Here is a 15,484-nt window from a genome sequence, read left to right on the forward strand (position 1 = left end):
TGTTGCCCCCAGGCCTATTGCATCCTATTGTATTCTACAGTGTTTGCACTACTTTTCTAACTGTTTACTTACCTGATTTTGGTTTGTGTGTATATTTTGTGTATTTTACTTACATCCTAAGGGAGAATATCCTCTGAGATATTTCTGACACATTGTCACTAAAATAAAGTACATTTATTTTTAGTAACTCTGAGTATTGTGATTCTTATGATTTAGTGCTATTTGATAAAAGTGGTATAGTAGGAGATTTGCATGTCTCCTAGTTCAGCCTAAGCTGTTCTGCTAAATCTACCTCTATCAGCTTAAGCTGCTAGAACACTACTAATCTATTTATAAGGGATAACTGGACCTGGCACAAGGTGTAAGTACCATCAAGTACTCACTATAAGCCAGGCCAGCTTCCTACATTGGTGGTGCAGCGGTGGGATGAGTACTTGTAACTACTTTACCACTTTGTCATTGATGCTTTTCGTAAGAAAAACAGATTCCAAATACTTAAAAATATACACAGTTAACCTAAACCTGTTTAACTTTCTTTCTAAAAGCTTTCTCAAAAGTTTTGAAAAGTTTTGAAAAGTTTGAAAAGTTTTCCTCTTTTCTTTAAAAGTTTCTAAAACTTTTTTCTCTCTGTCTTAAGCCCTTTCTAACAACTATGTCTGCAGTAGAGCTTACTTCCACAGTTGTTCAGGAAACCTATGGTAGTTTAAACTTTAAAGGTTTGAGGGGTCTCTGCATAGAAAGAGGTTTAAACATTGGTGAGAACCCTACCAAAGATCTTCTCCTTAGCCTTCTCCTAGAAAGTGACCAGAACCAGTCTGGCCCATCCCAGGATTAGAAGGTAGAGGAGGGGGGTACCCAGCAAGAATCAGGGGCGGGCCCTGAGGACTCTGGGGAGGGTTCATCCAAAGACCTATCAGCTAACAGGCCATCTAGTGAAACCGGTGGTGGGAGGGGGTCACACACCAGTAGGGCACCTTTCACTCCAAAAGGCCAGGTAACTAGAGTCAAGCCAGTTAGAGACAGGTCCACTTCTACCAATTCCTCTGTGTCTCAGAATTCCCAAGCCTCCCACCCTGAGAATGACACCCTAGACAGGGAACTCAGAAAGCTGATGTTGGAAGAGGCCAGACTGAAGCTGAGACAGCAGCAGCTGGCCTTAGACAGGGAATCCGTAGATATAGAAAAGGAAAGGCAGAGGTTGGGGTTAGTTCCCCATGGTGGCAGCAGCAGTGTCCTTGATAGTAATCCTGGAGGAGAACAAGATTCTAGGAACCTGCATAAGATAGTCCGCCCTTACAAGGAGGGGGATGACATTAACAGGTGGTTTGATGCACCCGAGAGGGCCTGTATGATATAGTTGGTCCCTCAAATGCAGTGGGCTGCTATCTTGTGGCTATCTTTCACTGGTAAGGGTAGGGATAGGCTCCTTACTGTCAGAAAAAGTGATGCCAATAACTACAAAGTTTTGAAGGATGCTCTCTTAGATGGATTTGGCTTAACCACTGAACAATACAGGATAAAGTTCAGATATTCCAGAAAAGAGTCCTCTCAAGACTGGACAGACTTTGTAGACTGTTCAGTGAAGGCCTTGGAGGGATGGTTACATGGCAGTAAGGTGACTGACTATAAAAGCCTATATAATCTAATCCTGACAGAGCATATTTTGAATAATTGTGTGTCCAACTTGTTGCATCAGTACTTGGTAGACTCAGATCTGACCTCTCCCCAAGAATTGGGAAAGAAGGCAGACAAATGGGTCAGAACAAGAGTGAACAGAAAAGTTCATACAGGTAGTGACAAGGATGGCAAGAAGAAGGATGGTAAGGTCTTCTGACAAGGGTGGGGACAAAGATAAACATACATTCTGAGTCTTCATTAGGCCCACAAAAATCCTCTGGGGGTGGTAGGTCCAAATCCTCTTCTAACAATCAAAAGAAGCCATGGTGTTATTTCTGTAAAAGTAAAGGCCATTGGGCAAGTGATTCCACCTAGCCAAAAAAAACCACCAAGGTTCCCACTACCACAACCCCAACTGCGACCTCTAGTGCCCCTAGTAATAGCAGTGGTGGTGGGAAGTCTACTACAAATAGCCAATCAAAGGGTGCAGCTGGGCTCACCATTGGTAATGTAGTTGGGGATGGGCTTGTTAAGGAGACCACAGAGGCTTCTTTAGTATCTGATAGTGGTATTGACTTTGCCACCTTGGTTGCTTGTCCCCTTAATATGGGTAAGTACAAGCAACTTCCCCTAAATAATGGTGTTGAAGGTGAGGCCTACAGGGATACAGGAGCCAGTGTCACTATGGTGACTGAGGAATTGGTTCACCCTGATCAACACCTACTTGGTCAGCAGTACAAGCGACTGATGCTCATAACAACACTCCTAGCCACCCCATGGCTGTTGTGAATCTCAACTGGGTGGGGGGGAGGGTTACCGGTCCAAAGAAAGTTGTGGTAGCCACTGATTTACCTGCAGACTACTTACTAGGCAAATATTTGGAAACATCAGCCTGGCCTGAAGTGGAGTTGGAGGCTCATGAACCAATGCTGGACATTCCAGGGCATACCTGTGCTCTCACAAGGGCTCAGGCCCAGAAGCAAAGAGGACAGGGAAGCTTGGATCCTTGAACAATGGACCAAGTGCTCCCAAAAGCTAGTGGTAGAAAGGGTAAATCCTTGCCCACTATCCCTCCCTCTCCAGACGATTCCCCTTTAGAGGAAGAGGAATCCTCTCCCTGTGCAGAACCTACACCAGATGAGCTGGCAGCAGACACTGTTGAGCTTTTGGGTGCAGGGGGCCTGCTAGGGAAGAGTTGACTGTGGCACAGCAGACCTGTCCCACATTAGAGGGTTTGAGAGAGCAAGTTGTCAAACAGCAGAATGGGGATATCACTGATAGTCATAAGGTTTATTGGGAAGATAACCTCCTCTATACTGAGTCAAGGGACCCTAAACCTGGAGCTGCCAGGAGACTGGTCATCCCTTTGCAGTATAGGGAGTTTCTTTTGACTTTGGCAAAAGATATTCCTTTGGCTGGGCATTTGGGCCAAAGTAAAACTTGGGACAGACTTGTTCCATTGTTTCACTGGCCTCACATGTCAGAGGACACTAAGGAGTTGTGTCGCTCTTGTGTGACCTGCCAGGCCAGTGGCAAGACTGGTGGCACACCTAAGGCCCCCTTGATTCCACTCCCAGTGGTATGGGTGCCCTTTGAAAGGGTAGGGGATGACATGATTGGCCCACTTGACCCTCCAACAGCTTCAGGCAACAGGTTTATCCTTGTGGTAGTGGACCATGCCTCTAAGAATCCTGAAGCAATTCCCTTAAGGACCACTACAGCTACTGCAGTGGCAAAGGCCCTCCTAGGAATCTTTTTCAGAGTGGGTTTCCCTAAGAAAGTGTTGTCAGACAGAGGTAGTAACTTCATGGCTGCATACCTGAAAGCTATGTGGAAGGAGTGTGGTGTAAGTTATAAGTTCACTACTCCTTATCATCCACAGATAAATGGTCTGGTTGAGAGGTGAAATAAAACTCTCAAAGGTATGATTATGGGACTCCCTGAAAAACTCAGAGGCTGTCCTATTGCCATGCCTCCTTTTTGCTTATAGGGAGGCACCCCAAAAAGGAGTGGGATTTAGCCCCTTTGAACTTCTCTTTGGGCACCCTGTAAGTAGTCCCCTTGCTCTTGTAAAGGAGGGTTGGAAACAACCTTTAAAAGCTCTGAAACAAGACATTGTGGACTATGTACTTGGCCAAAGATCCAGAATGGCTGAGTACATGAAAAAGGCCAATGAAAACCTTCAGGCCAGCCAAAAGCACCAAAGGCAATGGCATGACCAGAAGGCTGTCCTGACCCAGTACCACCTGGGACAGAAGGTGTGGGTATTGGAGCCTGTGGCCCCAAGAGCACTCCAAGACAAATGGAGTGGATCCCATCTCATTGTTGAAAATAAAGGTGAGGTTACCTATTTGGTAGACCTGGGCACTGCTAGGAGTCCCCTTAGGGTGCTCCATGTCAATTGCCTAAAACCTTACTATGACAGGGCTGACTTAACCCTGCTCATGGCAACTGATGAGGGGCAGGAAGAAGAGAGTGACCCTCTCCCTGACCTCTTCTCCACCATTGAAGCTGATGGCTTAGTGGAGGGAGTGGTGCTTGCAGATTGCCTTACTGCTGAGCAGAAGGGCTACTGTATAAATCTCCTAGGCTAATTCTCGGACCTCTTCTTGCTGATACCAGGTACAACTACCTGGTGTGAGCACACAATCAACACTGGAGACAGCGTACCTGTCAGAAGTAAGATTTATAGGCAGCCTGACCATGTCAGAGATTGTATAAAGCAAGAGGTACAGAAAATGCTGGACCTAGGAGTAATTGAGCCTTCAGAGAGCCCATGGGCTAGCTCAGTGGTGCTTGTCCCAAAACCTCACAGTAAAGATGGTAAAAGAGAAATGAGGTTTTGTGTTGACTACAGAGGTCTTAATCAAGTGACCAAAACTGATGGTCACCCTATACCCAGGGAAGATGAGCTTATAGATACACTGGCTTCTGCCAAGTATCTAAGCACTTTTGACTTAACTGCAGGGTATTGGCAGATTAAGTTGTCAGAAGATGCTAAACCCAAAACTGCATTTTCCACCATTGGAGGGCACTATCAGTTCACTGTTATGCCCTTTGGTTTGAAGAACGTACCTGCCACTTTTCTGAGGTTGGTGAACACAGTCCTGCAAGGTTTGAAAGCTTTTAGTGCAGCATATTTAGATGATATAGCTGTATTTAGCTCCACCTGGGATGAGCACCTGGTCCACCTATGTAAAGTTTTGGAGGCCCTGCAAAAGGCAGGCCTCACTATCAAGGCTTCAAAGTGTCAGATAGGGCAAGGAAAAGTGGTTTATCTGGGCCACCTGGTAGGTGGGGAACAGATTGCACCACTGCAGGGGAAGTTCCAGACCATTATGGAATGGGCTCCCCCTACAACTCAAACCTAGGTGAGAGCCTTCTTAGGTCTCACACGGTACTATAGGAGGTTCATTAAGAACTATGGCTCCATTGCAGCTCCTCTTAATGACCTCACTAGTAAGAAGATGCCTAAAAAGGTACTGTGGACAGCTAGCTGTCAAAAGGCTTTTGATGAGCTCAAATGGGCCATGTGCTCTGCACCTGTCCTAAAAAGACCATGTTACTCCAAGAAATTCATAGTCCAGACTGATGCTTCTGAATTTGGGGTGGGGAAAGTTCTATCACAGCTTAACACTGAGGGCCAGGATCAACCTGTTGCTTTTATCAGCAGGAGGTTGACCCCTAGAGAAAAGCGTTGGTCTGCCATAGAGAGGGAGGCCTTTGCTGTGGTCTGGGCACTGAAAAAGTTGAGACCATACCTGTTTGGTACTCACTTTATTGTTGAGACAGACCAGAAACCTCTATTAAGGCTTAAAGAAATTAAAGGTGAAAACCCTAAATTATTGAGGTAGTCCATCTCCCTACAGGGAATGGACTAAACAGTGGAACATAGACCTGGGAGTACCAACTCCAATGCAGATGGACTCTCCAGATATTTCCACTTAGACAATAAAGGCTCATCTGGGCAAGGTTAGCCTTAATGTCCATCCTTTGGGAGGGTTGTGTACTTGTGTGTCAGTTTGTTTTTGCCTGTCTCACTGGGATTCTGCTACTCAGGACCCCAGTGCTCATAGTTGTGGTCTGAATATGTGTTCCCTTTGTAGTGCCTAACTGTGTCACGAGGCTCTGCTAATCAGAACCTCAGTGCTTATGCTCTCTCTGCCTTTAAATTGTCACTGCAGGCTAGTGACCATTTTCACCAATTCTAATTGGCACGCTGGAACACCCTTATAATTCTCTAATATATGGTACCTAGGTACCCAGGGTATTGGGGTTCCAGGAGATCCCTATGGGCTGCAACATTTCTTTTGCCACCCATAGGGAGCTCAGACCAATATTACACAGGACTGCCACTGCAGTCTGAGTGAAATAACGTCCACGTTATTTCACAGCCATTTTACACTGCACTTAAGTAACCTATAAGTCACCTATATGTCTAACCCTCACTTGGTGAAGGTTAGGTGCAAAGTTACTAAGTGTGAGGGCACCCTGGCACTAGCCAAGGTAACCCCACATAGTTCAGGGCAATTTCTCTAGACTTTGTGAGTGCGGGACACCATTACACGCGTGCACTACATATAAGTCAATACCTATAGGTAGCTTCACAATGGTAACTCCGAATATGGCCATGCAACATGTCTAAGATCATGGAATTTACCCCCCAGGCCAAATCTGGTATTGGGGTGCCAATCCATGTATCCCCGGGGCTCCAGCATGGACCCCGGGTACTGCCAAACCAGCTCTCCGGAGTTTTCACTGCAGCTACCACTGCTGCCAACCCACAGACAGGCTTCCCAGTCCCATGAAGGCAGAACAAAGGATTTCCTCTGAGAGAGGGTGTTACACCCTCTCCCTTTGGAAATATGTGTTAAGGGCCTGAGAGGAGTAGCCTATCCTGGCCTCTGGAAATACTTTGAAGGGCACAGATGGTGCCCTCCTTGCATAAACCAGTCTTCACCGGTTCAGGGATCCCCAGCCCCTGCTCTGGTGCGAAACTGGACAATGGAAAGGGGAGTGACCACTCCCCTGTCCATCACCACCCCAGGGGTGGTGCCCAGAGCTCCTCCAGTGTATCCCAGACCTCTGCTATCTTGAATGCAGAGGTGTGAGGGCCCAAAGGAGGCCTCTGAGTGGCCAGTGCCAGCAGGTGACGTCAGAGACCCCTCTTGATAGGTGCTTACCTGACCAGGTGGCCAATCCTCCTTTGAGGGCTATTTAGAGTCTCTCCTGTGGGCCTCTCTTCAGATAACGAATGCAAGAGCTCACCAGAGTTCCTCTGCATCTCCTTCTCCGACTTCTGCCAAGGATCGACCACTGACTGCTCCAGGGCACCTGCAAAACTGCAACAAAGTAGCAAGAAGACTACCAGTGACATTGTAGCGCCTAATCCTGCCAGCTTTATCAACTGTTTCCTGGTGGTGAATGCTCTGGGGGCTGTCTGCCTTCAACCTGCACTGGAAGCCAAGAAGAATTCCCCTGTGGGTTGATGGAATCTCCCCCCTGCTAATGCAGGCACCAAACTTCTGCTTCACCAGTCCTCTGTATCCCCTCTAATCGTGACGCGTGTGGTCCCTAGAACACAGGAGCTGGATCCCAGTGACCCCTACAGTCCAGTGGTCCATCTGTCTAAATTTGGTGGAGGTATGTTCTTGCCTTCCCACGCCAGACAGTAATCCTGTGTACTGCGTGAACTGCAGCTGCTAGGGCTTCTGTGCACTTTTGCAAGGAATCCTTCATGCACAGCACACCCCAGCACTTCGTCCTGCATTGCTCAACTCGCTGAGTTGACCACCGGCTTCGTGGGACCCTCTGTTGTAGTGTTGAGATGACCGCCGTGCTCAGTTTTCTTGAACCTGTGTTCAAGTACTTCTGCGGGTGATTCCTTCTTCTGCGGGGGCTCTCTGTGTTGCTGAGCGCTCCCTCAGTATCCTCCTCCAAGGGGCGACCTACTGGTCCTTCCTGGGCCCAGGCAGCACCCATTTTATACAACTGTGACTTTTGCAGCTAGCAAGGCTTGTTTGCAGTCTTTCTGCAAGGAAACAACTCTGCACCCTCCAGCATTCTGAGGGACATCTTCTGTGCAAAGAAGAAGTTCCTGGCATCTTCCATTGTTGCAGAATCTTCAGCTTCATCCACCAGGAGGCAGGCATTTTGTACCTTCTTTCAGGGTTTAGTGGGCTCCTGCCCCCCCTGGACACTTTCGTGACTCTTGGACTTGGTCCCCTTCCTTTACAGGTCCCAGGACCAGGAATCCATCTTCAGTGCTTTGCAGTTAGTTGTGGTCTTTGCAGAATCTCCTACCACAACTTTAGTGTGTTTCTGGGGAAGTAGGGTCAATTTACTCCTACTTTTCAGGGTCTTGGGGTGGGGTATCTTGGACACCCTAAGGGCTTTCTTACACTCCCCGCGACCCTCTACACACTACACTAGGCCTGGGGTCTCTAAGTGGTTCTCATTCCACTTTCTTAGTATATGGTTTGTGTTACCCCTAGGCCTATTTCATCCTATTGTATTCTACAGTGTGTGCACCACTTTTCTAACTGTTTACTTACCTGATTTTGGTTTGTGTGTATATTTTGTGTATTTTACTTACCTCCTAAGGGAGTATATCCTCTGAGATATTTCTGACACATTGTCACTAAAATAAAGTACCTTTATTTTCAGTAACTCTGAATATTGTGATTATTATGTTATAGTGCTATATGATATAAGTGGTATAGTAGGAGCTTTGCATGTCTCCTAGTTCAGCCTAAGCTGCTCTGCGATAGCTACCTCTATCAGCCTAAGCTGCTAGAACACTACTAATCAGGGATAACTGGACCTGGCACAAGGTGTAAGTACCATCAGGTACCCACATACAGCCAATCATACAACCACAGTTTCACCAATACAGCCACTGATACACCAACTCACTCACCCATACAATCGCTCACACACTCATTCACATGTACAGGCAGTCATACATGCAGTCACTCACCTGTGAAAACAATCACAGAACCTTTCAATTACTCATTTAGATACTCATGCACCTCCGCACTCACTCATATAGCCACTCATGCAGTCACATACCTATACAGCCACTCACACACCCAGTCACTCATCCATACAAACAGTCATACAGCCAGTGACAAACCCATACACACACTCATACATCTATTCTCTCACCCATACAACCACTCAAGTAGCGTATTGCTCACCCATACATTCGGTCATGCACCTACTCACTCACCCATACAATCACTGACACACACTATCAATTACCCATAAAATCACTCACGCACCCACTCACTCACCCAAATAGCTACTTATACGCCCACTCACTCATCCATAGAACTACACACACAGCCTATGAGTCAACAATACATCCAGCCATGCACACAGTCACTTACCTATTCATCAGTCAGACACTCATTCACCCATATACACACACAAATGCAACTACTCATATCCATACAAGCAGTCACAATCCCTCTTACTCACCCATACCACACTATTGTACTCACTCACTAATAGAAAAACACATGTATAAAGTGGCTCACCCATGCAACCACGCATGCATTTGTTTTTTAAAGTGAAAGATGTGGTTCTAAGAAGAACCTTTTTGTGTTGTTAACACGTTTTTACTTTTGTGTGTGTTTTTCTAACAATTTTTATTTTAGTGCAACTACTCAAAAATGTTTAAAAATAAACTTAAATTTGTGTGCGTTAATAATATGCACTAGAGTAGGCACAGCTTGTTTACCTACACTCAGCACCTTTCAGCATTTTGGGCAAAAAATGCTAACTTTGGTGAAGTCCAGAATAGTGGTAGAAACTCTTGAAACCTGCCCTCTAGCAGATGATGTTCCTGGCTGGTCCTTTCTCCCAGTAGAATTCCCTTCCTCATTTTGCATCCTCTGCATCTCCTCTCTGGCACGACGGGAGGAGTGGATGGTACTTAAATGTTTCTACATTCTTCTCACTCGCTCAAAACTTTCTTGCAAAGTGTGCAGGTCACTTTCCTTGCATTCACCTTTTTTTCTCCTTCAAGAATTGAGAAAAACTCTCACACAATGCTCTTCTTTCTTTTTTTTTGGGCCAGTTCTTCTTCCTCAGCAAGACTTAGGTCTTTTTCTTCCTGAATTTGGCAAGCGGATGCCATATTCTCACAAAATAATACAGCAAGGAAATACCAAGGAAAAAGCCAAATGACAGGTTGGCAGAGAGAAGGGTAAAAAGTTTGAACCACTCTCAAAGCAAAGAAGAATGGATGGGACTTTTCTGCATAAAAGATAGAAAGGTGCTTTACCAAATAAAACATTTTTTTCTAGGTCACAAGGGATGCGCAACGCCACCGCATCGCCGTTGCGATGGAAACACGACTCTGGAAAGTTATAGGTAGGACCTAGCTTCTGTTCAAAAAGTGTTTTTTTCTTTGCTATTAACTTTGGGGCCATTTGATGAATCTTCACAAAATATTCCCCAAGAAATTAGTCTGGAAAGGTACGGGGTGGTCCATCAACTGTAGGCCAACAAAAAAGAGGGTCCCAAAAAGCTTTCCCCCATGCATTTTTCATGGGGATTTTGAACAGGAATAGCACACAAACCACTAGACTGAATTATGTCAAATTTGGCAGAAAGGTAGCTCTTCATCCAGAAAGCACCCTTTTCGCTATATGGTGTAAATCGATTCGGTAGTTTTTGAGAAATTAAAGAAAAAAAACTAATTTGTATATATAGGGACGCAAAGTCTCTGTGAACCCTCCTGATCTTGTGCTGAGATCTGATTGGCTGCCAACACTTCAACAAGGTAGTGTTGGGAGCCATCAGAAGAGTCCAAGACAAAAAGATTAAAAAAAGAAAAGGGGCCAGAGTTTGGACATCCTGACCCCTTAGCTCTGTTGCTTTTGTCCCAGAGGGACTCCCCAGAGCAAAAAACCATTTGTTTAACTTTCACTGAGTATTACAGCAGGCTCCCATACTTGTTTTAATGAAGTCCCCAAGTGGGTTAGGTCCTGAGGCATGTCAAAAATCAGGAGAGGGCCCATGGGGCCCCCCTCCTGGGCTTACTGAAGCCATGGGGTCCACCACCTCCCCAGGGTGATTATTGCATTGAATGCACATGGCCCTCCAGCTCCCTGGGGCCACCGCCCCCTTGGGGCAAAATGATTTTATAGAAGTAGGGGGGGTCCTGCAGAACCCCCTTTGCCAAAGGTTCCGCAACTTTCCCAGGGCCAAATATAGAATGAAACCCAGGTGGTGGTGTCTAGCCCCCCTGCAGCCCTGGGAATTGCTACCAACCCAGGGCCAAACATACAGTGAAATGCAGGGGACTGTCTGGCCTGGGGAGGGGGCAGTGCAGTCCCCTTCTCCTTCAAAAGAATTAAGGCCCTCATTATGACCCTTGTGGTCTACTGACCGACAGGGCTACGGTGGTGGTTTCACCACCGACGGGCTGGTGTTGAAGTTGGCCACATTATGAGTGTGGCGGGTTGGCCTCTGCCAACCTGCAACATCTCCGCTAAGACGGCCATGGCGGCTGGACCAATGAAGACCACCGGCAGTATTATCAGCTGGCTGTCCACCAGGGTTTCCGCGGCAGTAGCACCACCACGAAAACCTTAGCGGAAAGGCTACCAGTGACAGGGAATTTCTTAACCTGTCACCGGCAGACGACTTCCCCACCCCCCCAGCAAGCACAATACCCCCCCAGCCTCCCATCCATACCAGAAGCCCCAACCCTCCCTTCTGGTACAGTGCCCCCCTCCTTCAGGTACATCACCCTCCTACCCTCACCCTCCTTCAAGGACAGCGCCTCCCACCCCCTGCCTGCATTTATGCCCTGGCACACAGACACCCACAAGCACCCCGCATACACTCATTCACCAACACTGACATACATGCATTCACTCACATGCATCCATCCACGCATTCACTTCAATATTCATTTACACATTCACTTCAACATTCATTCTCTCATTCACTTCAAAATTCATACTTGCATTTACTTCAGCATTCATTCACGCATTCACTTCAACATTCATTCACGCATTCACTTCAACATTCATACACGCATTCAACCATGCGTGCACGCACCCATACTCACACACGCAGATATACACCCACTCAAGCACGCACACACAACATCCACCACCCCCCCAACTCCCTCCCCTGTCGGACGCCTGACTTACCTTATCCGGTGAGGAGGTTGTCCGGCAGAGAACTGGAACAGGCACTTCCACCACCGGCAGCACCCCACCATCAGGCCACCGCCAAGCCACATTACAGGTTGCAATATGGCTGGTAGAGTCCATCTGGTGGGGCGTGGCTGGTGGTGAAACCGCCCATGCGCCTCCACCCACCAGCACGACTACTGCAGGATTTCCACCCAAAATGTGGTGGAAATCCTGCAGTACTCGTAATATGTGGGCAGAAGACCAGCACTCTGTTGTGTCCCTACAGTCACACAAAAGGTCAGGAAACTGACCCATGAAGCCAACTCCTCAGCCCTGGATACAAATCAGAGATGGTCCAATCCCTCAATCCTCCACACATGTTACAGAAAGCAAGTCCATTCCTGTTCTTAGCACCGGGTGTACACTGAGGAGCTGTGGATGAAGTGCCAATGGGTAACTTCTGGACATTTCTTACACAATGAGAAAAAGAGTTCCAGGGGAAACCCTTTTTTCCTGCACTACATTAGCCAATGTTATCATGTTGCAGGTGTCAGGGCTTAGGCAACAATGCCCAGGGTACAAAATTTAAACCCCAGCATTACCATTGATTGATCAGCATAATAATGGGGTGATTACGAAAACTGTGTGATTTTCTTACAGAGTATAAATAAGATGTTGATCTGTTGAATGATTTTTTAAAAGTGTTATTACAATATATTTGTTGACAATATTGCGGTTTTAAATATTTTTGTATTTTACATAAGGTTTGTTGCATTATGATACTTTTATTTATGTTAGAATGAAAATGTTGTAAATTTGTATCTAAATATTGTTTTTCTTGATATGGTGTAATTTATTTGGTAATAATGTGCTAAAGGAAACCTTAAATCAAAGCAGCGTGGCTGGTTCATATGCACTTCTCCTTCAATTGACGTTGAGTGTAACCAAACGTTGGTCACACCAAAAGAACTCTACAATTGATAAAAAGGATTACAGTTGGGCTACTTTCATGGTATGAGGTTAGAACTATAGATACTTTAAACAAAGTGAACTCTCTGAATGGATAACTGGTTTCTATTGTCAGGAACAGAAAAAAACAAACATGCAAAGGAAAATGACAATAACCAATTTTTCTCATTATCATTTGGCCAATACTTCCATGGTTTCTTGATCCCCATTTATATCACTTAAAATTACTTAAAATCTAGATAAAATTGTTTTCCCATTAAACACTTTAAATGTAAAAAGAAAGTACAAAATTGTCTAATTTTGCATCAGTCTTTCAGTCTTCCATTTGACCATACACTTACCATTGTGAGCTCTTACAATTTACCTCGATTGAACAGCGGTCAAGTGTTTGATTAAGAAAATATATATACATTCTGTGATGTATTCAAGGTTTGATGAAAAACACTGACTCAGTAATGTTTATGTTTCAATGTGATCAGATAGTCTTTAGATTATCACATCAAATTTTTGATCATTTAAAAAACAAATGTTTCATACTTTCAAGCTTTTTGCCTTCTTCAGGACTTTTGATTTGATTTTGCGAGACGTGATCTGCAAGTTAAAAATAAAGGATATCTTTAGTAAGAGGCTATGCTTCTGCTTGTTGCTTTTTTCAGAGCTCTCTTAAATTCCTTGTTTCTGAGTGTGTATATAATGGGGTTCAATGCAGGAGTGACAACAGCATAAAACACAGATACTACTCTATCCTGCTTCATGGAGTAGCTGGATGCAGGTCGCATATACATGAAGCTGATGCTTCCAAAGAATAATGTGACAACAATCAGATGGGAAGCACAAGTAGAAAAAGCCTTGCGTCTTCCAGCTGCTGAACGTATCTGAAGAATGGTTGAAATAATATGAATGTAGGAAACCAATGTAAGCAGGAAGGAGCTGAGTCCGAGGGACCCACCTACTGTCAACACAACAACCTCATTGATAAATGTACTAGAGCAAGACAACTTTAAAAGGGGTGGAATGTCACAAAAGAAATGATTTATTCCATGAGACCCACAGAAAGGGAGCCTAGCTGTAAGGATGGTATGGATGACAGAGGTCAGAAATCCTGTTGTCCAGAGAACCACAGCCATTCGCAGACACACATCCCTGCGCATAATTGAAGAGTAATGCAAGGGGGAGCATATTGCCACATAGCGGTCATAGCCCATCACTGATAAGATCAAGCACTCTGTGCTGCAGCAGGAAACATAGAAGTAGAGTTGTGTAATGCATCCAGCATAAGATATAGATGTACTCAATCCAAGAAGAGAAAAAAGCATTTTTGGCACAGTGACAGATGAATAGCAAAGATCCAGGAAGGAAAGGTTACTAAGGAAAAAGAACATTGGTGTATGAAGATGAATGTCCATCCATATTGTTAAAATGATTGTTAGGTTTCCCAGCAAGGAGGTGAAGTACATAACAAAAAATACCATAAAAAGGGGTCCCTTCAGCTGCTGGTCCTGAGAGAGTCCCAAGAGAATGAAATCTTTCACTGAGGTCTGATTTCCACTTTCCATTTAGGCAACGATTTTCACCTAAAAAAAGTAAAGAACCTATTATCTCAGTGCATTCCTTAATGCTCTTAATTGTTCAATGCTCATTACACCCATAGCAAATTCTCATGTTCTGTGACCTCTCTAGTCTCACATTTTCTCTCTCTTTTTCATGCTCAGTAGTAGATAAAGGCACATATGTCTGATAAGCAATAAAGTATCACATGAATACATGTGCTTGCATCCTGTATTATATTATGAGTCATTTCTTTATACACTTCATGAAAATATGTGTAGATCTAGTGACATTTTCAAAACCTGATATACAAATAACCTTAATTTTTGAATTTTCCATAAATTCATCCAGGAAGTATTATTTGTCAAAATATATGGAAAGTCTTTTGCGGGGTTTCTATGTGCTTCTGCTAGAAAGAAAATGAAATTAAAGGAGTTGGGTTTTTATTTTTGTAAAGTAAATGAGCATCTAATTTACTAAATGTGGCATATTTGTATGGCCTAAAGCTATTTTCTGAGAAATTCCATCAAAGTGATAACTGGGCAAAACAATGAGTAATGTTACCATGAAGTGCAAAATAATTCATTTCATCCAATTGCATAGGCAGAATTAAAGATTTTGACAATCCAAGCCTGACCTACAAGCCAAATACTTCAAAAGCATGCTACAATCATACCATTTTGAAATTACAAAAAAATCATTTGGAAAGAAACACCGTACAGGAGCAAAACATCTCATAGAAATGTCCATAACATCAGTGGAATTTTCTGCAATCATTTACTCAATTGTAGTCCTGAATATCAAAAACAGAAATACCAACCTGCAAAAATATTAAGGACAACATAATGACTACCAAAATGCTGTGAATCATGCACTACTAATTAAATAACAAAAATATTGATTAAAACAAAATCACCCTACAAAAAATATATAAAGTTAAAATAGAATACCAAAATGTATTTTTAAAATTACATTTTCCATTAATAATATTGAAAAACAAAATATAGTGTAAATATATGGATTTTATAATTGAAAAATACTCAATGAATTTAATTAAAAAGTGTATAAAAACAATCAAATTGCAATACTTGTACAAATATATTTTGAATGAAATAAGAATAATAAATTGTATAATTATTCTCTACAGATTTGCATTTTAATATTATAAATTGTCAAAAAACAATATATTTCTG

At 44.1% G+C, this 15,484-nt stretch overlaps 1 protein-coding gene across 1 annotated transcript; it reads right to left on the reverse strand.

The window, feature by feature from the left end:
* Positions 1 to 13,360: 13,360 nt before the first annotated feature.
* Positions 13,361 to 14,299, reverse strand: LOC138301595 (olfactory receptor 5V1-like). The gene has a single exon (XM_069242112.1). It carries the CDS (start codon positions 14,297 to 14,299, stop codon positions 13,361 to 13,363), a length of 939 nt encoding a protein of 312 aa, XP_069098213.1.
* Between the last annotated feature and the right edge of the window lie 1,185 nt (positions 14,300 to 15,484).

This window comes from Pleurodeles waltl, chromosome 6, assembly GCF_031143425.1.
Source record: "Pleurodeles waltl isolate 20211129_DDA chromosome 6, aPleWal1.hap1.20221129, whole genome shotgun sequence".
NCBI lineage: Eukaryota > Metazoa > Chordata > Amphibia > Caudata > Salamandridae > Pleurodeles > Pleurodeles waltl.

Bases quoted from the DNA above. Each gene is read 5' to 3' on its own strand.
- LOC138301595 (XM_069242112.1), bottom strand. From the start codon at position 14,299: ATGGAAAGTGGAAATCAGACCTCAGTGAAAGATTTCATTCTCTTGGGA.